At 34.8% G+C, this 27,693-nt stretch overlaps 1 protein-coding gene across 13 annotated transcripts in view; it reads right to left on the bottom strand.

Annotated features, from left to right (window-relative positions):
* LOC128191529 (titin-like) overlaps positions 1 to 27,693 on the bottom strand; it is a 63,085-nt gene that overhangs the window by 27,213 nt on the left and 8,179 nt on the right. For 10 of the 13 annotated variants that reach the window (XM_052863658.1, XM_052863652.1, XM_052863645.1 and 7 more), the window contains 7 exons: positions 16,818 to 16,947; positions 12,147 to 12,301; positions 11,436 to 11,657; positions 10,259 to 10,282; positions 9,287 to 9,414; positions 7,713 to 7,799; positions 6,976 to 7,131 (listed from right to left, as the gene is read on the bottom strand). In XM_052863658.1, the coding sequence (XP_052719618.1) occupies positions 6,976 to 7,131; positions 7,713 to 7,799; positions 9,287 to 9,414; positions 10,259 to 10,282; positions 11,436 to 11,657; positions 12,147 to 12,292 (763 nt within the window). In that variant the 5' untranslated portion in view covers positions 12,293 to 12,301; positions 16,818 to 16,947. Of the gene's footprint in view, positions 1 to 2,920; positions 3,570 to 6,975; positions 7,132 to 7,712; positions 7,800 to 9,286; positions 9,415 to 10,258; positions 10,283 to 11,435; positions 11,658 to 12,146; positions 12,302 to 16,817; positions 16,948 to 27,693 lie in introns of those variants that run through there. The other 3 variants (XM_052863651.1, XM_052863654.1, XM_052863657.1) reach the window with 3 other exon arrangements.

The raw sequence follows: 27,693 nt of genomic DNA, 5'->3' as shown, positions 1-27,693 counted from the left end.
TTTATAATTAAATATACCCTTTTTTAACCTCATCAAACAAAACTTTTTCTTTGTATGTCACGAGGTTTGAATAATTAATGCTATTTATGGGCCATCTTAGGTACATTTTTGGTCTGATCGTACTGTTCCAGATAATTTGCATTGATTTATTTGCTACACATGAAAGCAAGAATGTGTACAGCATATCTATTTAATACAGTTTTATTTGCTCAGCAACTGCAGACACCATTCTCCATGTATATAAATTAATATTCCTTAATCTCCCGTTCCCTTGCACCCATACACCCTCTCAAAAATACATTCAGAAATGCAAATGTAACTTTTGGAGGCATTAACCATGAAATCTACAGCTTGGTTCGGGACTAAAGGCTGATCTGAACAGCAACATCTGAACACTACCGATTGCTTACTATACCTGCAATGCTAAAGGACAAACAAACAGTGAAACCCCACAATGACTTTGTGTAAATTTGAAAGACTTGAGGCTGTAGACTCAATTTTCTTCCACATAAACTGATGAATTCTGACAAAACTCTAACTAAACAACTGGGAGAAAACAGCTAGCATCCAACTTCAAAAGTGTTCAGAACAATGGTTATATTCACCTGTTGTAAAGAGATGTTGACCATTCAGAGACACAATCCAATCTTTTCCATTGGGTCTCTGATTAAATCGTTGGCCATCCCATGATCATTATTATTCAAGGCCACAAACTGACATTGAAAGGACAAAGACACACACTCTTCCCTAGAAATATTTTGACAAAAAGGTTATTTTCCAAAATACATGAAAAGACAATGTAAACTATCATCTCCAAGTCTGAGTTTCATATACCAGTACATGTAATTCTTTTAGAAATGAGCACAAACAATAAGTTTCCAAACTTGGGAGACTTATTGGTAATAAGCAAATCAAGCAACGGAAAGTCTTTTGCTAGAATGTTCAAGCATTTTACATAAAACATTGATATAATCTCTCCCTATGCCATAAATTTTGTTTTACACACAGATAGACTTAAATATACCCCTTAAGCAGGCTTATTCTACTATCATTTGAAGAATGATCAACAAAGAAGAAAGGCCATCTCAATACATGTATTGCCTTGCTACTTTCACAATAGCCTCATAAAGACCATATAATGGTATTCAAATATTATGTAATATACACTCTTCAAGTTGACTAAACAATGGTTATAAGGTTTGAACAAGACTGGAATTGGTCTATAAAACTCTCAGCATTGCAGAAAATCTTTGTCCTGCTTATCATACTTAACCACAAATGTATAATACTAACTACTTGAGCACTCGGCTGTTGTTTGACAAATCCAGTTTTATGGCAGTTGAGACATTTTACATTCTCAAGAATATCTTTGCATTCTTCTAGACCTGCATCATCAATGCAGTATACCAGTACTACAAAATTGTGACACTACTGCATGTTTATAATTGCATGGGTAATTTTTTTTAGGTAAAATTGTATTTTAGTTATGCACTGTAATTATAAGATTAGATAAAATACCTAGGATCCATGATGGGAGTGATATAAAACGAAACCCTCTTATTAAGGGGGGGGGGGGGGGGGTGTACATCTGATATTCTGAGAAACTCCTTGCAATGTTAACTCCACCATCTGTTACATACAATCGTATTGTACATCTACGGATAAAAAATCAATACCTGACTCATACAGGGAACCCGAAACAATAACAGTAGAAAAAAATCAAACCCCTCATGAGTCCATTTGTAGGCGGAATAGCCACGACAATTGTATCCGGGCGTTTAATTGCTGTAAGAATCTTATTTGTACAAAAAATTAGCATTGGGTTCTTATATTCCGCAGTTGAAATTAAACTATAAAAGATGTGTTATTGCAAAGATTGGACCAAGTCAATATTGGGCTAATATTAATTTCAATGACTTTCTCAGGAATATTATTGCCTAGAGAAAATGTTTGCTCCAAATCATAATCCAAGCCATGCCCAACCCAGGACAAAGAACATGTACCTTCTTTACATTAGGCAGGACACTTTAAAACTAAGAGCAAGCTTTTAAGGTATTTGGGTTGATGAAGATAAGTACCTTTGAGATTACACAATACATGTTGTATTTCAAGCCAACTCAGTCAATTCCCTAGTGATGGGGTAGTTGCAGAAAGACACAAAAGGCAAATACTTCATTTCCACAGACCAATTGCAAAAATCATCGATCAAGACTCTTCGTCTCCCTTTCTCAAAATCTCTCTTTCTCTCTCTCTCTCTCCATCTTGTCCTCTGTCCATTTTCTTTCTATTTTACTCTCTCACCATTTTCCTCTGAATTACCTAATCCATTCAGTCTATTCTACCTATTCTATCTATTATGCTCCCACACAATGACAGTTTTACATGTGATTGTTTGATAAGGACACAAGGACATAGGAGATATCTCTGTGTAACACAGATTATCTTTATATCAAATACAATACCCTATGGTGTCATGGACTGTTTATTTTCTGTGAAAATGTGGATGATTAAACATCTTTTCACTCTTTTTTGTCTAATTTACACAGTTTTGCCACATTTAACCAAGCAAAGAAAATGAAGCCATCCATCCATCCATCTACCCATTCATTCAACAGCACACAATTCTTAGGCAAAATTGTGTTCTACACAATAAAATTTTCAAATACTTTAGACTAAAAAATAATAACCCCAGCCTTTGACGTAGTATTAGCAAAAATATTCAGATAAAATAAAATAAAATTCTGTGTGGAGATTTCTCAGGGACATGCAATATGATAATTTCCCATTAATGCTAACACATGTAGTCAGATAGTCTATATTACGAAATACTATGCTCCTCTAAATATTGTACAGTACCTACGCAAAGAATAAATTCTAAAATATAGATATTGATAGCTGCAACTGTATGATTCCACCTTACCATTGTCCAGTCCAATGAACCAGGTGGCATAGCCTTGTCCCTCCTTCTTTCCTCGAATCATGACCAGATGTACGCGTGGTCCAATTAAGACTCAATCCAAAATGAGTTTCTCAGAACTGGTACAAAGGAGAATTATTCCAACCATATTTTCCCCAAAAGAATCACCACCAATTAAAAACACTAACCAGTCTGGTTCTCCATGTTTCAAAATATTAAAGTCACTCAATCTCCTAATTTTTCAAAAGATATCTTACAATTAAAAATTAGTTGTCTGTGAAACAATTTTTTTTCAGTGGACAAGTAAGTTTCTTCCTGTAGATGATAGTTCCTTCAGCTCTCAAAGAATCTTAAAATTCCAATGACAATTCCATTCAAATGAAAGAGAAAGAAGAGAAAAAAAAATCACTCAGGTGAAAATGCTTAGCATCCTAGTTAGACACTGAATGACAGATGTGCATAACTCTCTCCATATTCTGCAAATACTTCATTCTTCTGACGTTATTCAAGCAGTGTCCGCCGATGACAAACCGTAAACTTTCTAATAAACGTAATTATCCCACACGTAACAGCTCCTTCGCTCTCTTGTTTCAAGTTTTCCACCTAATGTTATCTTTACACTACCTGGGTTTATTAATATCTCCAGTCATGATTCAATGGCAGCAGATTTTTACCTGGATGACATCACACACGGGTTAAAGGTCATAGGTATTTTAACACACTCCAGAGGCCAATACAAATTGCTCTAACAGATACACACACTGAAATCCCATGGGCTCTAACAGAAGGCCTGATGTTGTCATAGAGTGATTACATAATGGTGTATAACTTTGTTTCATCTATACACCTCATTACCCCTATCACTGAATGACTTAAGATCTCCAGACAGGGGATCTATAAAACCTCTTAAGGGTTGTAACTTGACAAAATTAACTTGATTAACTTGGCTGTAAGTGTATATATTATCTATATTGTATTTGTAATGTATTACATTGGGGAGAATTTGTTTGATCAATTTAATAATCAAATTTTATAAAAACTGGAGGGGGGGGGGTTAATTAGGCACTATGGAATTTTTAAATAGCATTAAAAAACAAAATAAACTGCCTACAAGTCTTCCCAGTTGCTTATCCTTACATTATTTCAAGTTGAAACTTTAATACAATAAAGATAATTTGTTGCTTTAATTTGCATGTCTGATTAAATGAAAGAAAAATGTATCCCTGATATATAAAGAAAAATGTTTATAAATACATGTAATTATGTTTCCAGATGGCACAATTTGTGTGCATATTGAATCAATATGATATGCAAATTAAGGCAAAATAATAGAGTATAAATTGTCATATATCTTTCACTTGCTTCATGTTTTATTCTATTTTCATATTATTAGTTAATTTTTGCATTACTCTGACATCTGACATATGCAACAATAGGTTCTCTTACTCTAGATATATATCAAATGTGCTTTAGATCTCAAGAGTTACCTTTCTTGGACAACAATTTATAGGAGCAAGATCAAAGTCTTGCTGTAAAAATTACTTACTATCCCATAGAATTTTTAAATCCGAGTTCCCATCTAAGTCCCATTATGCTTTTGAAGCATTTCATATAGAGATGGCATACATATTGCATTGCGACTCCTGATTAAACACATCCTGCTGGACATTTTAAGCAGTATACAGTCAGTACAAGAAACTTAGACCATTGCATCTGCACATCTGATTTTTAATTTACCCTTTACATATGTTGTAATTAGACCTAACTAGGGCCACACCAATGTAATTTCTTGTTAGTCGGACATTCAGTGAAAAAGGGTACAAGGTCCTAACGATTAAATAATAAAATTATCATTTTTTGCAGCCAAATTTTTTAGGCAGCACATAAATAAATTTTAAGGGGATCGACAGTTATATTTCTTCTACTTGTTTCTGATTTATAAATTAAAACTATTTAAAATGCAAAAAATAGAGCAGAAATAGAACAGAAAACAGCGCAGAATTTTCTGGATGTGAGAAATTAATAATAATATTATTTGTATAGTTTTATCTAAATACCAGCGCGTGCAGTCCGACGAACAAGACATTATATTGGTGTGGCCTCGAGGAGAAACTTGCAGTTTTAAACATTAGCCCCATTGCAGATTTACTCTCTACAGTCAGTCAAGGATGAATGGAATTTCCTAAGTAGACTGAGAATTGACCCACTGGAGCTTAGAGAGTGAATCTTCTGGAAGCTCTTGGGTTTAATAAGCAATTTCTGTTGACAAAATGGATGCTTAATTAAACAAAGCTCTGTTTTAGACTACCGCTCAGGTTGGTGACTATCTCAAAGGGCTTTGCTTTTAAAATGCAAAGAGCTAATTTCTGTTCGCTGCACACCCTCTAAACATATGCACTCTATGGGTGAGGTTCAAAACAGAGTGGGCCATAGGGAGAGAAAATATAATTTGGACAAGGATTTTATATAGAACATGTCTTCTACATTGACTCTTGATTCAGACAATTGGTTCAAGGACATTGCTCCCACCCACTCTTAAACTCATCTGCAATTTCTGACCCTCCATAACATAGTATAATAGCAATACAGGTATTATCAAAAGACATGTAAATTGTTTGTTCTTCAAAAAAGTCTTAGTAATTTTGTCAATATGAAGTGGAAAAGGCAATGATATAAAGATGTTAAAAGTTTTGTTTCAAATATTTGATGATTATGTTAAGGTACATGATATGCTTAAAAAATCATATAAAATCTTAACACATTACATCTACCAGTATTTTTCTTCTTTTATTCAACCCCATTTTTTGTCCATGCAATTAACTTATCAAAACATCTCAACAACTTACAAATTCTTTTTTTACAGTTGTTTTATTAAGAAATTCTTTTTTCCCTCTACACTATTTGTTTACCTTTTTTTTTTTTACCTGCAACTGTTAAGGCAAAATGAGAACATACATATATCTAGATGGTCACTGCAGAGATATTATCTCATAATTGGATGTATATAGTGTTCAAAAATAATTTTTTTTGGAGAAGGCTTACATAGGAATTGCCTGCTGCCTAAATCCATTTATGTAAATGCATATTTGCATAATAAAATATGTTCAAATCAAATCAAAAATAATTTGTTAAAAAACAGATAAAATAAGCAATGTGTCAATTTAGTTCTTCTTTACAAGGAATAATGTTCACCAATCCAATCTTGCTGTTTTATAACCCCTTGTATCAAATTACCTTGTCACAGAAAAGGCACCCCTTAAGTCACATGCTTGAACTCATGACAACGATGTGATCACACGATATATGTAATATTTGTAAAAAAAAAATTAAAAAAAAAAAAAAATAACCAGGTAACACATATCTCCCTTGTTCCTCCTCTTTTACATTACGCTCTTGACTGTTACATATGATGACACGTAAGATTATCTTCAATCATTTTAACAGCCGCATTTCAAGTCTTTTATGAAACAAAATATTTTTAGAAAGAGAGATGGAAATGGGAGAAGAAAGAGGGTGTGAATACCAATAGACATCCCAATGGATAAGAAATAAAGTTCAGAGTTCTTATTCGCTGAGCATGCCACGAGTTAGCGGGTACGTAATTTAACTTTTTATTTTCGAAATAAAAGCATCCAATATTCAGAGTTTCGGATCTGCATAATGGGATTGAACCATATATGGTATAAAAAGTGATTTTAAAGGAAAAGGAATGTTATCGAAGTTGATTACAGTTATAAATAAACATACTTTTTGGTATTGACAAAGTTTTTAAGTAAAGCACGTTTTATGTCATTTGGGTTACCGGTAAGACATAAAGACATCTATCTATTGATATATTCATTTAATGTAACAAATTGCTTCCAAAAAAGGTATACCGGTATATATTAAATGGACCAGTTTCTGCTTATCCCAATTCTCAATTTCTGGTCTGATCTGCTTCTTTGTGAACAGCAGAGTGGATCAGAAACCCTTGATTTAAAAAGACGGGTTACTTTGACTTTTCTTGCTTTACTGTGTAATTGGATTCATTGAATAAGAAAATTGAAACATTTTCTTACCTGGTTCCCCTTCACTGTTGGCACCGAGAATCTCCTCGTCCCTTCCTCCATCTTCAGGGGCGGAGAACCCCCCTCCTCCTCCTCCTCCCCGCTGGGACCCTGATCTGAGAGAGGTCAGGAAATTGGGGTCGTAGCCAGTGTCACTCTCATTGTCCGCTGAAGATAAAACCGGAAATTAATTATCATCATCCATTAAATAATTATTGGACTATATGCTATTGTCTTAATCTACTATGTTAATATATATATATATATATATATATATATATATATATATATATATATATATATATATATATATATATATATATATATATATATATATATATATATATATATATATATATATATATATATATATATATATATATATATATATATATATATATATATATATATATATAGCAATTGTTATATATTAAGCATCAAAGCAAATCTGATACTCTTTTAAATGCAAATAAAAAAATGATGACAATAATTCAATTTCAATATATCAATCAACACATGAGTCAGAGAGAAAAAAATAACAGAAAAATGAATAAAATTCATAACTGCATGTACTGTACATGTTCAACGCGTGAAAAATGACAAAAAGTGTCACCTGTAGAACAAACATCGGTGATCACAGGTGTAAGTGCGACAAAGCGGAGGGCCAGGCATGCAGGTGAGACAAAAAATCAATCAGTATAATCAAAGGGGCAGGTGAGAAATGAAATAAATCATCACACAATATTTACCAAGGAGCGTCCTCCATAAAGTGTACTCTGTTACTACATCACCTGACATCGCAGACGACAACTCAAAGGGGTATATTTCACAACATCCTGTCAATTTCCCCACAAGAATAATTCTCCATCAGAGGAAGTCTTGTGATCATAAATACGATATAGCCAATTCATTTTTGTATGGCTTAGTCAAGAAGAATCAGACAAGAATATTCATCTCCATAAATTTTTTTCTTTTTTTTCCGGTCATCCCAGATTAACTTTCCCAAAAAAATGAAAATTCAACTTCAAGATAAATTTTGAGTCGAGATTTTAAAGCTAGCCTATACAGTTCCAAACTGCTTGTGAGACCACATCTTTGTTATCAAATAGTCCCCATGCTTCACTACAAAGATTTATGCATGTTCTAATTTCCCCTAGATTACGAAATAAGAAACATAAATCCTATAATGATAGTGATTACGAAAACAGTCGTGGTTCCGATGCCTTGTTATACATGACAACACTATGTGCGACAACTTGCTTAACATCTGTTCAAGGTCAGACGACTATAAAGATCACATGGTCTGAATCTATATATATATACCCATACATACAAAGAGGGTTGGATCCTCAAGGATCTTAGTTCTGATTGTCTTGTGCTATACACATTTAAAACTCAGAAAAATGACAAAGAGAAAAATTAAAAGACACCTTCATATATATTTTCTACGCACAACATTTACCACATTTACAAAAGACAATAAATGACCAAAAACCAACAAATACTTTTTGATATGTGTGGAACAATGAAGGGCTTACATGATGTTACATAGACATTTCAAATTATCAAAAATTAACATTATAGATGACCAAAAATAAATTCAAACTTGATTTTTTTTTATTTTAAAATTATACTTAATTTTTTAGTGTGTGAAAGTATCTTATCAAATGAATACCTTCAAATAATATTTCATTTCAATTTGTGAAAAAAAATTAAGCTGATCAGATTTTTTTTTTAAGTGAAACTGTTGAAAAGAAATTCATAACAATGCATCATCAATGACCTCTGTTTTAAGTTTTTTAATACATTACAATAAATATTTTCCATTTTTAAACCAATGTAAATTTGTGTTGGATATTAAAAAAAAATACCATTGACAATCAATCAAAAATTACTATTGCATATACCCTTATACTAAAAGAGATCTCAGTATACATGGGAAAGTAGCTAGGCGACAACCAAAAATTGTACACTCGGGGCCCTCAATCCCCCTCCTTTTTTTCCTTTGTAGTCCAAGATTTCTGTCCATCTGACTTCTGAACACTTCAAGGACTTGAAAGAGTTGTGACCCTTGCATCTGCATTATTTTCGGATGAATACTGGTACTGCCATGTGTTGTTTAATTACCAGTAAAACCCATCGAAGAAATTTTCGTAAAATAATGAAAATCACTAATAGCAATAGAACCAACAAAAAGAAAGCACCAAAATCTGGGATTAGAGTGGACCATAGTCCCTTGACTTCCAAAGATGGAGGAGAGTGGGTGACTCAGGCTGCACTTTGTTATATCACCTTTATTCTACCATTACTTATAGTGACTTACTGTGATAAGCTCTCCCCCGGGCTCCTCTCTGTTTGTACAAGGACCGCACTACCTTGGCACTCCCGAATCTTTTGAATTTTTGACTGACGTTGTTGTAAAACCATTCAAAAGATTTCAGCTTCAAATCCCTGAAAAACAGGATAATTAAAATAAGTTTTGTTTTTCTTCAAAAAAAGTTCAAAGAAAATCTAGTCAGAGAAGAAAAATTAATTTCTGAAGCTACAGAGTACTAAGTCAACAATAATAAAAAGTTGAGATTTGAATAAGTTAACTTTGTTGCTTAGCACTAATACATCTAATACATATTGTACACGTATATCTGGCTTTTTTCCATATCACTCTCACATCGCAAAATTTCAAATACATAAAAATTATATATAACTGGTTTTATTTGCTTTAAGAAAGTTAAAATGCAAATAAAGGACAGACGCAAATACCAATTTTTTTTTTTTAAAGTTACACCATTTTACCCATTTGTGTCTTAAGTCGACAAAATTACTTTGTGACAAATTGCTTCATTTTTTAAAAATTAAAAAACATTTCAACTAATTCATTGCAAAAGTTTGACCTGTATTTTCTCCATCACCATTTTGTAAGAATCAAAAACCACAAAAGAATTACTGTACAGATGATACCCAGCTTTACAAAATTTAATCAGAATCGAGATTGACTCTGCATATTCCTGAAAGTTCTAGCCACGAAATACAGTCTAGCATAATTAGTTTGGAAGAAGAGATAGCAAATTTCAATTATATCTAGCAATAGCAATTTGCCTGAAATGTGCAAATTAACAGAGCCATTAAACCTGCAGCAAAATGTCTTTAAGCGATTGATTACTTTGATGGAAAATTTGATTTTGAAGGGACCCCATCCAACCATTTTCTTTTTTTTTTGTGCTAAATATGGATGAAGGCTCCTGCAATATTAAAGCCACTCCCTTGGGTGAAAAATAAAGAGGGAGTAGTTGCAAACCTTTCTTGTTCCTCGATCTCAGCTCTAAAATTTAGACACACAGATTGAAAGGAGAAAAAAAAAAGAATATTTTATTTTTGAGGATTTAAGAATAAATTTATGCACAACCGCATAAACAAGAAAATGATGAATACAGCATGTAAATATATTTTCTTTAGAGAAAATCTTAGTATCAAAAACATTTTGGGGGCATAAAATGCAAAATTATATATAGCTATAGATGTAATGCTGTATAGATATCTAAATATGGTATATAAGATTAAGCAATTTTGTAGTTGTGCATTTTGGATATAAACCACTTGTTATCAAATTCAAAATTTCTCTCTCATAGCTGTGCATTTAGGATAACCACTTGGTAACTTACAAATGAATTCAGTGTTTCTCTCTTTGGATCATAAATCTTCTGTTATTACTAGTATTTGACTTTCATTAGATTAGAGAAGAAAACACAAAGATTTATCATATTTGGTGCAATTTAAATATAATACACATTAACACAAAAAATGAAATTCTAATGACCACCAATATCCATAGCTGTGCAGCTACTGATTTGAATTAGGGGACGTGTTCAGGCATGTTTTTCAATGTTCAACCTTCACAGAATCGAATTTAATAAACCAGATATTTTACATTAACAGAATAATGCGACAGAAAATTAATAATCGCGAGGCAAAATGTAGGACGTGGCTATGCGGAACCATAATAAAGTAATGAAAATAATATGAAGATTGATACAGGATCGAGACAGAGGAAATGAAAAATAACTTTTTTTTATATTAGGTTGTTGATGAATTCCTTTGGGGTTTATGAGTATGATAACAAAACATAGCTGGCAATTTTCATTTACTATCGATGCAAAATAAAAAAGAACTGATATAATTTTGAGTTCATGATCACTTGTCCCCATCTATGAATAAAACTAAATAACAAATATTACAAATATTGATTTTGAAAGAGAGAATATTGAATTTCAGGTAAACTTTGAATTTCAATATAAACTATAGCCAGTATAATTTTTGGTGATTAATTTGAAAAATAATTACAACTCGAAATTTCGATACATGTAAACTGCAATAGCCTTTGATAGCTCATACATTGAAATTGATTATTAAATGCATGAATATTGATATCACGAAGATATTTTCTACATCAGTTATTTATCAGGTAATTTCCTGACCTTTCTTTGATGCAGGCATGGCAGGTGTAGCCCTTTTCACTGTCATTGTAGTCAGCACAACGTTTGCAGACATAGTGTTTACAGACAAGACAGAGCTGCTTGCGATTGAAGATGATTCCAAACTTCTGGCAGCATCGGACACACACCTCCTCATTCAGCTTGGTTTTCACTGCAATCACCTCAGTTTTTTCCTCTTCCTCTTTTAAACATTCCTCGATTTTGCTGAAATGAGGTTTGAACGAATGAATTTTTATTCTACATTGATTACTGATGCTTCTGTAATCAGAATGTTGTCAAAAACATGCTTATTCTTATTCAAAGATTGCAGAAAAGTATATCAATAATTTAGTATCATTGGTATTTTGGTACGTCAAAATTAAGTATTTGGGAAGTTCATTTAGACCTGATTGACAAATTGTCTCTGCATGAAATCAACTTTACTGTTTCCAACAAGTTAAAAACTTTATAAACTTTCCAGTATTGTTTATAATGACTTTGCCTTTTTATTATTAAAACAATACATCTCAAAGCTTGGTCACATTGCCTAAAAACAAACTTGACCTTGACTTTTATGAATATTTTTGACTTTCAAGAGAATTTTACCTCAAAGGATCATTCAACTTTTCTATTTAGTTATGTTGGATTTTAACTCGAATATAAAGTTTTACAGACCTCTTAGAAAATGGAACAAATTAACTTAGATCAACTCACTGAAGACGTTCTTTTTCCTTTTCCCGCAATTCGAAATCTTTCTGCAACACTTGCAGGATCTTCTCACACTCAGCATCGCTGAGATGCTCCAGGTTCATGTGTTTAGTGACTGCCGCTCGACTCATGGTGCTGGAGTCTGTTCGCATCTTTCACATCTATAAAACCAAAAAATTTCCAACAATTACAGCATTCACTGGTAATTAAAGATTAAGAATAAAATTCACCAGAATCTACCACTCACAGGGGAGAAGCTGTGATTAAGCCTGAACTCACACTATAATCATGTGCTCTTACTACCCCTCAGCAATAAGTATGACCTGCTACTGTACACAGGGTTATTTTCGCCCCGTGTTATTTTCGCCCTTTAACACTTGCAAACGGTTTCGCCCCGTCATAAGTTCACCCAGACACGCTTGTGTATTAAAGAGATAACTTGGAACATTGGAATTCATCCAGTCTCAAATTTGCCCGCATGGACAACGAGGGCGAAAGGGGCCGAAATAAAACAGGGGCAAATATTTCCCTGTATACAGTATATATACACAGGCTAAATCCTTTATATATATATTTGACTATTTCGCTTAATATGCATGCATTACATGAACAAAATGCAATTTATTAATCTATACATACTGTAGCACTTTACCAGCTACAGTTGTGTAAAACTTTTTGTGCGATTACATGCATATATGGCTGCTTTTTTGTACATGCATGCACAGATTCAGAATTTTTTTCCCCGGGGGGGGGGGGGGGGGGAAGAGCTTGGAATATTTAAGTTTGCAGCAGAAGGGGGGGGGGGGGTCAGACCCCCCATTCCTCTCCCCTTCCACCCCCCTTCCTCTATCCGCCTTTAGATAAGCTCATAACATGCATAATAATTATTTTCTACTGAGCCTTAATTTTCCATAATTGGGAAGTAAGGCTTGCATAGCTTAACAAAGGAAATTACTTTTGCTTGTTTCTAACTCAACATATACATGTATTTATCCAAATCACATAATATAACAGTTAAAGAAACAAATTTTGCTTTAACATTTATTTTAAAAATTTATCATTATACCAAATCAGAAATCAACATGCAATGAATTGAAAGGGTTAACTTACCAATTCCCAACGATTTTTTAAGTCAAAGACCAAGCCAAACACATGTAAGGTCTTGAAGATTAAAAAGTGTTATTGATTTTAAAAGGGGTGGCATGACCTCAATTGCTGTGATTCCTTGCCCAGGGGCACAGACAGCTAATTAAGTAATTAATGAACAATTGAGTGAGTCACTGAGAGCAAAAGCTTTTTCAACCAGCAATGTTTGTTCAGCTATCAATAAGCCCCATTGATGGATGAAAAGGTTATTGAAAAATTATATTACAATTGTACTATAAATATTAAAACAGAATCTTTTATACAATGGACAGTTAATTAATGCTAAATGCCATAAGTTTCCCCCAAAAAGAAGAAACTTAAATTGTCTGATTAATCAACCCAATATGATATTGATTCCCTTATATTTATTTAGTAAAGTTTTTTTTTACTGGAGTTTCAATAAGGACTATAACAGTTTTTATTCATGGTCTTCATAGGTTAATTAAGAACTTGAATTATGCTTTAACATTGATAAATAGCATTTTGTTATATATGCCAAATTCATGATTAATTAATTAATCATAGACCTTATTCTGTTTTAAGCCTCCTCAATCATATAAAAGCCAAAACTTACATCTACAAAAAGGCCACATTCAAAATATTTTTGTTTGCCCCCTCCTGACCTAAGTAACCCCTGAATAAAGAGAGTATTATTAACAATATTCTGGTAAGCATAATTATTTAACACCATTGTTTCCATATTTATTTGCAAAAGTTTAAAATGCCTACTGACTAAAAGTTTATAAAAATTGAGTCAGGAGATCTTTTAAATGTGAGGAGATGCGAGATCAGGTCTCCTTGTAATGAGATGAATGGATTACCATAGTTATCTTTTTAAGAAGAAGAGAGGATCGGATATTGTGAGGAAAGGATTAGATCTTCTTGTAAGAAGAAAAGTGGATCAGATGTCCTCATGAAGAGAGGAGGATCTGATCTCCTTGTAAAGAAAGAAGATGAAATCTTTTTGTGAGGAGAAATGCAAATCAAATCTTTTAATCTGCTTTTCTCCTCACAAAAAGGTTTCATCTTCTTTCTTTCCAAGGAGATCAGATGATGTCATAATAATGAGGAGAAGGGCAGATCAGGTCTCCTTGTGAGGAGAGGAGTAAAGAGAGGAGCAGTTTGGTATTCTAGTGAGGAGGATCGGATCAGATATTGTGAGTAGTGAATCAGCTCTCCTTGTGGGGAGAGGTGTAAAGAAAGTAGTGGAGAGTCGTGGATCAGCTAACCTTGTGAAGAGAGGAGTGGATCAGGTCTCCTTGTGAGGAAAGGAGTAGATCAGGTCTCATTGTGAGGAAAGTAGTGGATCAGCTCTCCTTGTGAGGAGAGTAGTGGATCAGCTCACCGTGTGAGGAGAGGAGTGGGTCAGCTCACCTTGTGAGGAAAGGAGTGGGTCAGATCTCCTTGTGAGGAGAGGAGTGGATCAGCTCTCCTTGTGAGGAGAGGAGTAAAGAGAGTAGTGGATCTGATCATCTTATGAGGAAAGGAGTGGGTCAGATCTTCTTGTGAGGAGAGGAGTGGATCAGCTCTCCTTATGAGGAGAGGAGTGGGTCAGATCTCCTTGTGAGGAGAGGAGTGGATCAGCTCTTCTTGTGAGGAGAGGAGTGGATCAGATCTTCTTGTGAGGAGAGTAGTGGATCAGCTCTCCTTGTGAGGAAAGGACTGGATCAGGTATCCTTGTGAGGAGAGTAGTGGATCAGCTCTCCTTGTGAGGAGAGGAGTGGATCAGCTCTCCTTGTGAGGAGAGGAGTAAAGAGAGTAGTGGATCAGATCTTCTTATGAGGAGAGGAGTGGGTCAGATCTCCTTGTTAGGAGAGGAGTGGATCAGCTCTCCTTGTGAGGAGAGGAGTAAAGAGAGTAGTGGATCAGATCTTCTTATGAGGAGAGTAGTGGATCAGCTCTCCTTATGAGGAGAGGAGTGGGTCAGATCTCCTTATGAGGAGAGGAGTGGATCAGCTCTTCTTGTGAGGAGAGGAGTGGATCAGATCTTCTTGTGAGGAGAGTAGTGGATCAGCTCTCCTTGTGAGGAAAGGAGTGGATCAGGTCTCATTGTGAGGAAAGTAGTGGATCAGCTCTCCTTGTGAGGAGAGGAGTGGATCACCTCACCTTGTGAGGAAAGGAGTAAAGAGAGTAGTGGATCAGATCTTCTTATGAGGAGAGGAGTGGATCAGCTCTCCTTGTGAGGAGAGGAGTGGATCAGCTCTCCTTGTGAGGAGAGGAGTAAAGAGAGTAGTGGATCTGATCATCTTATGAGGAAAGGAGTGGGTCAGATCTTCTTGTGAGGAGAGGAGTGGATCAGCTCTCCTTGTGAGGAGAGGAGTGGATCAGCTTTCCTTATGAGGAGAGGAGTGGGTCAGATCTCCTTGTGAGGAGAGGAGTGGGTCAGCTCTCCTTGTGAGGAGAGGAGTAAAGAGAGTAGTGGATCTGATCATCTTATGAGGAAAGGAGTGGGTCAGATCTTCTTGTGAGGAGAGGAGTGGATCAGCTCTCCTTGTGAGGAGAGGAGTGGATCAGCTTTCCTTATGAGGAGAGGAGTGGGTCAGATCTCCTTGTGAGGAGAGGAGTGGATCAGCTCTTCTTGTGAGGAAAGGAGTGGATCAGCTCTTCTTGCGAGGAGAGTAGTGGATCAGCTCTCCTTGTGAGGAGAGGAGTGGTTCAGATGTTATGGGGAGAGTAGCAGATCTCCTTGTGAGGAGATGAGAGGATCAGAAACCCTTGACTTTGGAAGGTGAGTTAACATGACAATTATATAACCTTGTGTCCTGTTGAAGGAAGAGGAATTCATCATAACAGTCTGCTTTTGCCATGCAAAGGATGACACAATTGATTACAAGTATATGATGCCTATGGAAAAGGAAATTAATATTCGACAAAACTCCACAGAATCTCTGGAATCTGAACAGCATTACAAATACTGCACAGACTACATCTATTGACAGACTGAATTCAGTATTTGCTGATGTGGCAGACACATTAAATACAAAATATTTTTAGCTGCATGATTTTGCTGTTGAAAGATGAAATCATGATATCTCCGTCCTGCATGATTTCTATGAAATATAGAAGAAAGAAAAGCTTCTTTCATAATCTCTTCTTTTTTCCATTTAGTAAATCATGCAATATGTAAAAGTTGTGATGTAAATTAATATTTTCGTTTCAAATCGAATTTTAAATGGAAAGTTTATTTCCTGTTCCACCTTATGCTAGATCAATGATGCCATTTGTAGTATGATCTTTTTTAACTAAAATTGTTTTTGAAATTCACCACTGTTTACATCCAAATCACGTTGTTATAAGATGATAAAAATTATTCTTGAACCTCTTATCCCCCCATCCCATCCCACCCCCAAAATTGGGGGGATTTAACCAAAAAGGGATATTTATGTTAATTCTATTAATTAATTATTACATATCTATATACAGTAAGTTAACAACATAAATGATTTAATAGAGGATAAATTTTTGAAAATAACAATTGAAAACGGATTAATAGATAGCTATGTACAAGTAATCGTATTAAATCAATGTTACCTTAACCAAAAGGATCAGCAAGCTTCGGAAGCATATTGGCTCAATTGTTTTAGGTTTGAAAAAATTCTGCTGCTGTAAGGTCTAAATCACATGGCAAAAGACACAGCATCAATCAGTGGCAGTTTGTCCCCTGCAATAGAAACATTCAATAATTCATCAGCAATTCCAGCAAGCATTGACAATTTTTCTCCATTATTCTGTTCATTCTGACCAGCGTTGTTTCAGAGAGAAAACCGACTGTAGCAGCGCTGGCTGAGCCACAGTCTGCTATTGAACTGTCACTAGAATGGGATTAAATTTTGATACATAAGAACTGGCATTTGCATGGACAGCAGGAATGGAGCTGTTGTCACTGCAGGGATTTGTTGTTGGACTCACTGGACAATTCAATCAGCAGATATTTAGAATCAAGGACTGAAACCATGACTGCATGAGTATGATAATTACTTATTACCAGGATGAGATTAACAGTGAGAGAGTCTCTATTAGATACAGAATATCAGATCACTAGAAAGCGTGATTTAAAATACGTTTCGGTTGGAAAACCTTGTTACTTTCTACACGTATCGGTTATGGATCAGCAAGATTTATTCAACCTTTCATAACACACACGGATCTGTTTATGCTACATGTTAAACATGTACGTGACATCTAGAAATCAGTGGGCGAACATATCTGATTTCCCCACCCCCCAATTAGATCAACACTCTGATAAGAAACACCTTGCTATTACACACTGTTACCTTTAGGGGGCGGCTTTGACATTTTACCAGTTACAATAAGAAGTTTTATACTTTACTACATACATGCAACATGTGTTCTTAAGTATATGATATATTGGGCCTAAAATCAAAACTCTTGATGACGATCGTAAATTAATGCATGTCTTGATCCTGACTCCTACACATATACATACACAATGTTGATGCTGATAAGATGACGTTGTTTGATAACAATCCTGATTTTGTTGTTAACAATGATGGCATTGTATTTCTGAATATATATATACATGACTGTATATTTTGACCTGTTGGTCGCCAATACATGTTTTATATGCTACATATCTAAAACCTTGTAGGATTATACGATGACAAGCACATTGTAACACAATGGGAGAAATAATGAGGGACCAGATTGGGATTCGAACCTGGGCCACCTGAATCTCTAGTCAGATGCTCTACCAACTGAGCTATCTGGCGCCAGTATTCGAACCGGTCTGACCGTCACATTCCTCCCCCTTTAATGATCTTTGCCCTCGAAGATCACCCAAGGCTCTTCCCCTGGCAGGAGTTAACCTGTCAGTTCCAGGGGTTGGTCACAGCACCAAATTTAACAGGATGGGAAAAATAATGACGGATCAGACCGGGATTCAAACCTGCGACCCCTTAATCTCTAGTCAGGTGTTCTACCAACTGAACTATCTGGCACTGGTATTTGAACCGGTCTGACCATCACACACACACATACAAAATGACCTCATATGACCCTTGGGGGAACAGTTTTCTATTAGTCTAGAGTCCACTACAAATCTGTTGAAGAAATTGTATTCAAACAATCCATGGCCATTTCTAAAACCTCGTAGGATTACCCAACAACAATCATGCAAAATGACCTCCTATCATGCCGAGGGGAATAAGTTCCTATCAGCAGGGTCAATCTGTTGAGGGGTAGGTATTCTATTCAAACAATCTAGTATTATGAAAATTAACCTTAAAAATAAAGCAAACTAGAGGTACTGTGAGCAAGCTCACAATTGATACCCCTCGCTAAGATAAAAATCATAATGCGTGTATTTTTCCAATTATAGAAAATATTGGATGAATCTATTTCACCGTCTATTTTCTTTAAATAACAACTGCTCTATTTTTTTTAAACTGTTGGTCATAAGCAATATTTGTGTGAAGTAAGAACATTCAATGCTTCTCCATAAGAAAGATAATGACCAGACATAAATTTTGCACTTTTTCTGCCAGTGACCTTGACCTTGCCCAAATGACCTTGGGTCAAGGTCATGACACACCCTTTGGTCCTAAGCAATATTTGTGTGAAGTTAGAACATTCAATGCTTCTCCATAAGAGAGATAATGACCAGACACAAATTTTGCACTATTTTTCCCAACGACTTTGACCTTGCCCAAATGACCTTGGATCAAGGTCATGACACACCCTTAGGTCATAAGCAATCTTTGTGTGAAGTAAGAGCTTCCAATGTTTCTCCATAAGAAAGATATGAACAGGACACAAATTTTGCACTTTTTCTGCCAGTGACCTTGACCTTGCCCTAATGACCTTAGGTCAATGTCATGACATACCCTTAGGTCATGAGAAATCTTTGTGTGAAGGAAGAACTTCCAATGTTTCTCCATTAGAAAGATATAGACCGGACACGAATTTTTGTATGTTTTCTGCCAGTGACCTTGAAGTTGCCTGAATGACCTTGGGTCAAGGTCATGACACACCCTTAGGTCATAAGCAATCTTTGTGTGAAGTAAGAACTTCCAATGTTTCTCCATAAGAAAGATATGGACCGGACACAATTGCACAGACAGACGGACGGACAGACGGACGGACAGACGGACAAGGTGATTCCTATATACCCCCCAAACTTCGTTTGCGGGGGGTTTAACAAGACAAAATAAAAGTCGACAAAACAGCAAAACAAAATAATAATTCAGCAAAGAACAAAATTTTCAATCTGTCATCTGATGGAAGATTAATTCCAAACAAGAACATGAAATAAACAAGAGGCCCAAGGGGCCACATCGCTCACCTGAGCAACAATGGGCATTCAAAAGATATTGTGCCATATGGCCCTCGGTAGAATAACAAAAAAATTAAATATTGTAAAGTATTCGAATTTTACACTTATTTTTGCATACACGTAATCTTTGACATTGTACCTTCATGAAATACTGTTTTTACACAGAATAAGAAAATCCTACGCAAGATATAGAACTAAATATTTGTAGGAATACACTGTTATATAACTTCTAATTCCCTGTATTTTCGTTCTGCCCCCCTCCCCCACTTAATAAAGCGATCAAAATATATGAGAGCATATAGGTACATTTTCTTCCTCAACTACTTACTAGTTATTGTATTTTTTTTTAAATATAATAGTTATTGTACTTTATAAAAACAAGAGGCCAATTGGCCTTAACGGTCACCTGAGTAGCATATATCCCATACACAAACTTGTCATGGAGTCTCATATACGCATCTAATTAATTAGGTTTCATACTGGAGTAGAAAAATTATAAATTTGTAATGACGACCACATTTCAAAAAGAACTGTGAAACCTATTATTTTGGTGAAAAACTAAAAGATCTGGTCTACAAAATCATGAATTCAGTTTTCCTTTCAGGTGTGTGGGAGTTTTAACGTTATATGCATTAACATCTATACATCCTATTTGGCCCTGCCCTAGAGTCAAAACCCATCCTTGAGGGGACATGAAAATTAAAATTTCAGTAGAGGACTTCCTGGTAAACATAATTATTAGTCAGTTTTTTTTATACAGATGTGTGAGAATAGAGAAGAAAATTTTTAAACATTATATGCATTAACACTATATTGCGATATTGCGCCCCCCCCCCCCCCCCCCCCCTTTTCATGTTCTGAACCCCTGACCCAAGGACCATGAATTTCACAATTTAGGTAAAGGAGATTGTGGATATCATAACCATGTATTTATTTTTTTGCCCACATGTGTGGGAGTAGAGAAGAAGATTTTTTAAGATTTAAAACATTTTTACTATATGGCCATATTGGCCCAACCCTAGAGCCTGAACACCTAACAAAGGGGCATGAATTTCACAATTTTAGTAGAGGCCCTCATGGACATCATAACCATGTATTCAGTTTTTTGCTCACATGTGTGGGAGTAGAGAAGAAGATTTTTTAAGATTTAAAAAAGTTTTACTATATGGCCATATTGGCCCCACCCTAGAGCCTGAACACCTAATAAAGTGGTCATGAATTTCACAATTTTGGTAGAGGGCCTCAAGGACATCATAACAATGCATTTAATTTTTAACAAATATATATGGGAGTAGAGAAGAAGATTTTCTAAGATTTAATACATTTTTACAATTTGGCCATATTGGCCCCACCCTAGAGCCTGAACCCCTGACCCAGGGGTCATGAATTTCACAATTTAGGTTAAGGGCTTCATGGACACCATAATCATGCATTTAGTTTTTAACAAAGATATATGGGGGTAGAGAAGAAGATTTTCTAAGATTTAATACATTTTTACAATTTGGCCATATTGGCCCCACCCTAGAGCCTGAACCCCTGACCATGGGGTCATGAATTTCACAATTTAGGTTGAGGGCTTCATGGACATCATTATCATGCATTTAGTTTTTGACAAATATATATGATAGTAGAGAAGAAGATTTTCTAAGATTTAATACATTTTTACGATTTGGCCATATTGGCCCCACCCTAGAGCCTGAACCCCTGACCCAGGGGTCATAAATTTCACAATTTAGGTTAAGGGCTTCATGGACATCATAATCATGCATTTAGTTTTTGACCAATGTATATGGTAGTAGAGAAGAAGATTTTCTAAGATTTAATACATTTTTACTATATGGCCACATTGGCCCCACCCTAGAGTCAGAACCCCTGACCCAGGGGCCATAAATTTCACAATTTTGGTAGAGGGCTTCATGGACAACATAACCATGCATTTAGTTTTTTCCTCACATGCGTGGGAGTAGAGAAGAAGATTTTTGAAAATTTGGCTTTTTTTTGCATATTTGGCCCCGCCCGTGGCACCCTAGGGGTGGTAGAGCCATGAATTTCACAATTTAGATTCTTCTTACCATAGAGATGCTTCACACCAAAAATGGTAACGATTGGCCTGGTAGTTCTCAAGAAGAAGTTTAAAATGTAAAATTGTTAACGCACGACGCACGACGCACAGACGCACGACGACGGACGAAGACCAATTGCAATAGGTCACCTGAGTGACTCAGGTGACCTAAAAATCCTACATGTATATATTTGAAGAGGAAAATTGCACCTCAATGCGCTCAATTTCTCAAATTAAATATATTCAACACTTAATTTGTCTTCTCCATTATAATTAAATGACTCTTGTTTACTTCGCGTAAACTCGTGACTTTTATAACTTTACTCACACTTGATTGATGAATACACTGGAATGAAAAATGTTGTCACGTGACATGTTAAAGAGCTATAAAAATCAATGTTACCGTATTGACAGGCACATCACTCTAATTTACTATGGCCCACCCATTATTTTCATTTTTATTCAAAAATAACAAATGGCTACAAACCAGGATAATTTTCCGCTGTAATATTTTCTTAGGAATAGTGATAATTCTTTTAATGTGTCAGAATTATGGAAACTGTTTTAACCATGTCATTTTTATTTACTCACATTTCACATTATTCATTGTATAAAGAGGGGGCCCCAGAGAGTAGTTATATAAAGCATATCATTCTTTATTTTTTTTGTGTACAAGTATTTAACATACTCTAATGATCAACCAAAATATCAGCGTCAATTGTAGAATTATAAGCAAGATGAGCTCAAAATTTTGCTAGGTTTGAGTCATATTTTGTTAACATAAGTTTATTACATTCATGCAGCTTAAGATTTTTAACTTGGTATTTCCTATTCGGCATTTAAAATGGAAAAAATGAATGGCCTCAGATCTGTGTACAAACATAGAATTGTGAGCAAATCTCTGTATCTTGATGATAATTCGAAGCTTAACACTCAAATATGGTAAGTAAATAGAAATTGTAAACGATTAAACACAAGAAACATGCACTTTAACAAATAAAGAACACAATTTATTTTTCAAAATGAATCATATACATGTATATACCTACATATTTCCGTCAGCGATATTAAACTCTATCTAAACTGAATAAACTCGAGAAAATGCCTAGCATCTCAACAAAACATATTGCATTATTCTACCATTACGCAAAAGATGATACCGAATTACTGATGAATTGCATTTTAGTTCTTTCTTAATACATCAGATGTTGCTTAATTTGCGCAGGTAAACAGTAAACTGTTTGATTTACCGAAGTCTCTGTTTGATTTGATATGTAAAAATCAGGAAATACAAGCGACAGTTCCCAGGTTAACGCAAAGCATAAATTAAAACGAAACGAAAATCACAAGCTTAAACCACCATCATATGTGAAAACTGTCAACGCATTGAAATATTTAGTCTCAATTTACTTCACAAAATCGGCACCAATGAATTTTGCATGTTTCAAAGATTCCCTTCGTACACGAACTGTTGCACAACAAACAAATTCATCATTGTCAGATCAACCCGTTTATCATATAGTGTCATGGCTGCTTTAAACAAAGAACCTCGTTTTAGAATTATGGAATACGAGTCTTGGTAAAATGGGTATACAAACCCGGGCCGTGGCAAAATAAAAGGCGGGGCAGATCGGCAATCGTCAATTCCAAATACGCATTATTTTGCAGCAATATTTACAGCGAATACAAATATACTGGTCCATCAAATGTCCTGAAATTTTAATGAGATTAGCAGATTAATAACTGCCAATCTTTTGTTTTGCCCAGGCCAAGTCTTGCCTACCCATTTTACTGGATGCCGAGCCCGAAGCTATTAAACTGATTGAAACACGCCTTTCCTTTATCATTATTTTCGTAATAACTCAGATTTGAAACAGAATTAGCACTTAATTTTTGCAATTTATATTTTCCTTCCCATAAGGATTATTCATGCTAAAATATGTTGAATTTGCCTCAGTAGTTCTTGAGAAGAAGATTTTTAAAATGCACCCCCCTTTTTTTTTTTACAGTTTTGAGGTTTTCTCCGCTTTCAATGAAAATTTTTCTTTCATTTCTGCAATTTATATTCTTCTTTCCATATGAATGCTTTCAGCCAAATTTGGTTGAATTTGGTTAAGTGGTTTTAGAGAAGAAGTTCAAAATGTGAAAAGTTTACAGACGGACAGACAGACGGACGGACAGACGGACGACAAAATGTGAACAGAATAGCTCACTTGAGCTTTCAGCTCAGGTGAGCTAAAAATGAGAGCATACTAATATGTTATATGTTATATGCACAAACATTGTGTTAACCAGTTTGATTTGTGTATCAAGAAACCTATAAACTCTGTGCTAAACAGATATTTTTTTTGTTTTTTGTTTCCATCTCATTTGATCAATAACACAATTCTGATCATGTATTCCCATTGTCATGCATCAACCAAAGATGGAAACATTGTTTGCGCCATTTTTATCTTCGCATAATCTTGGTGTCACTGACTGGTAAATACCATCAGCACGGAATTATGGAACTGCAATCAATCTCAGCAACACTGAATCGACAAAAAATGTACAGAAAACTTGACAGAATACTTATGATACTGTCAGGTTTATGAGAAAAAACATAATCTCTTAGCTTTCCCTTTTTGTATGCACTTCCAGCAATCAATATATAAAGGTGTGTTCTTTTTTTGTCACAGACTCAAATAATGGGGTTGCTTCATGCAGTAGGTCTTTCACAACATACGGTTTTTGTATAGGACATGCGATTTCCATAAAATTCCCACCAATTTTCAATAAAATTCAACTTTTATTTTTTACATTTTTCAGGAAATTGATTAAGACATATTCTGTAATTCCCCTTTCTTTATCATTTTTTTTTCAATTTGTTTTGAGACCCATGCAAATTAAATTAGGGGAATGCTGCCTTAAAACCTTTGATATGAAAAGATGAATATATCATTTTTATATACAAGTTGGATCGACAAATCTTTTGGCTTGTAGTTGACAGTAAACATTGATATTGGATCAAAAAGCCTTCAATTTGAAATAATGCATGGTTATTTCCATGAAGAGAAACTGACTACACATCGCGTCATTACTATCACTTAATTACCAACAAAAATACATACATCAAGATTCATAAAAGTCTGCGAATTTGGTACTTTGATTAAATCTTTACTAAAGCATCGGATGTTGACAACGAAGTTGTTGATATTTACAATGAAGTCATTCTCAAAATACAGTGCAACTTCCATATCTTGAACATTGATATCTTGATTACCATGGATAGATTGAAGACTAGAAACCTACAGCTTTAACACTAACTGCCTGTGCACACTATCACATTCAAAAATCTAATTCTTGCTAACCTTTTATCATATATCCCCTAAACTTCTTAGAGTAATGTTGTTATTTTGATCATAAGATGCCATCTCCATCCAAGCAAAGCGAGTGATTATACCGGTACCTAAAGCAGTGTCCTCGAAATATTTTCAGCTCAAGGATATTAACTTCCTGATTGTGAACTCAATACAAGTTTTACCGGTACTTCTCAAAAGGAAACAGAGGTGAACTCTTCTGTCCAAAGAAAGACCCTTTTCTCTCAAAAATTAGGTCTTTTTTGTTCATTTTTCTAGTTAACCATTTTGCTACAAGAGAAAAATTCACTCTATTGGAAAAGAATTGGCCTCATGCAGGTTTGTTGTTTGACACCACAGGCAATCGAACACTTCATGGTGATTATTTCAGATTTGAAAATTCAAGCATTGAGGAAATTTAATTTTACAGCATCTGAAGCATCTTTATTTTATCATGTACGCATGCAACTATCATGCATTGCCTTTTTAATGAAGAGTAAACTATATCTCAGTATAATGCTGCACTGTATAATTTTAATGCATATTCCTGCCAAAATTTTCCTTAATACCTGGAGCTCTTATAAACCTTATCTAAACTGAAACAAGACAATTACCTGTTTTAAGCATAACAATATCAAATGTAGATTAGGCTTATGAATGATTGAAACTTTCCTACTTTCAAGTTTCCAAAAGGATGCATAAAGATACTGGAAAGAACCATTTTTTCAATATGTCATTGTTATTTCAATATTCAGATGTGTCATAACTTTCATGACTATGACACCTTCTAGGCAATATGCCATTCTGTTATGCATTCTAACGAGGAATTAGCATGGAACAGCCCCATAAACAAATGTCATGTATGGAAATCTGTAGCATCTACTTGTCACAGCTCTATGGCGACAATTATTGGGTATAATTTATATATGGTAGTCAATAGGCTTTGTGTGAAAATAGAGGATAGGTGAGGGGCTTTTGAGGGGTGGGGTGGTGGGGGGGGGGTGCCACATTCTATCATAGAAACAAAGAAGCAAAAACAGCTAAGATCTATTATAGAAAGTTTTCATATACATAAACTGGTACTGGCTCTATACAATATTTTACTGTTAATTATAACAGAATCCATGCATAAAGAAGACAGGAGAGAATCTCTCAGCCAATAAATATTGCTATAAATCACACACTTTGATCTGTCTCAAGAGATATGAAATCGTATAACCATTCCCTGAAACCTATGCATTGCTGCAAGTCCAGCTTCTTGTATTTAGTTCAGTTGTTAAAAATTATGCATAAACCAATTTTCGCTCTGGGAGTAAATAACAAAATTATGCAGTTTCAGATGAATAATTTGGTATGATCATAACTCAATCATCAAGCATAAATTGGCAACTAATGTAATGTATTTTTATGAATAATAAAATAGTTACAAGTAAACCCCTTTTCTTACAACTAAAGATTCACATGTATCAGCTGCCTGCAAGCACAATCAAATTTATATTGTATAAAACTATTGAATATTGAATTCATTGCTTATAATTTAGTTTTTTGCTATTAATCGTAGATAAAAACTGTACTTTTAATTGACCTTTAAAATTACATCAAATTATACAAAATTCAAACGTAACATTAGATGGATTGATACATTTGTTGTCTTGAGTCTTACTATGATGAAGGCAACATTCTTTGTACCATTATTGGATATATAATATAATTTTAAAGCCAGATAGAGTATGTGTTACAACCAGAATTATATTCTTTACATTTGTGAAAATTCTTCCTTATTTGAATCTATAGAATAGTGAAAATATTTAATTCTGTGTGAACTTTTTACACTTGACATCACAATGATTTCAGTGTGAGTTTCTTGTTTGACGGTTGCATCATTGCAAGCATAAAAAGTTATGTTAATAATTCAGAACAAGTTACAAGTTACTTTTCTCAAACGTAAATATAAGTAAACAGCAACCTTAAATAGTTCACCAAGATACGAACTTGGTTGGTCACATGATCATATCTTCTGAGAAGCCCTTTGGTCACGTGACTAACCAAGTTCATATCCTGGTGAACTATGAAACTTGCTGTTTGTTTCTTAATTATCAACTTAACCATAAGCTTTAAAAGAGAGAGAGAGCCATTTTTTTTTCAACATTGATTGCCTATAATATCTACTATTAGATGTAAAAGACCTATGGGTTGAATCAATCCAATGAAAAAGTAGACATTCAATAGAAGTCAACCAGAGACCCCCAAATTACCATTAATAGTTTCCCTCAGTCTCGCGATCACATCCGATCTCTTATGAAATGGCTTAGGGTTACACCAAATGAACTGTTTTAGCACTGCAATAAAATAGTTAGTCCAGAAGCTAATGGTTGGCTGTCTTTTGAAGAGGATTATATGATAACTAACAGCAAGGCTTCAGCGTACCTTTTGAACAACATGATGGAGCCTATTATCTTGTATTCATCACTTTGACGAGTCTCCCAAGAATATTTTTAAACGTACAAATTATTTCACAGTCGAGGAGTTTAAAACTCTCTTTGCATTTACTGATGAATTTCTTTTTTTTTTTCTTTTTCTTTTTTTTGGGGTGGGTGGGGGGGGGGGGTGGGTGGGGGGGGTGTCATTCTATATGTAAGTGCAATATACCTAATAGATTAACAATAAAATAGTGCTATAAAAACAAAAATTTTAGCACCACACATCAATAATACA

The sequence above is a fragment of the Crassostrea angulata genome, chromosome 7 (genome assembly GCF_025612915.1).
Source record: "Crassostrea angulata isolate pt1a10 chromosome 7, ASM2561291v2, whole genome shotgun sequence".
Taxonomy (NCBI): domain Eukaryota; kingdom Metazoa; phylum Mollusca; class Bivalvia; order Ostreida; family Ostreidae; genus Magallana; species Magallana angulata.
The sequence above is the reverse complement of the archived record's forward strand: the minus strand, read 5'-3'. Positions and strand labels throughout refer to the sequence as shown.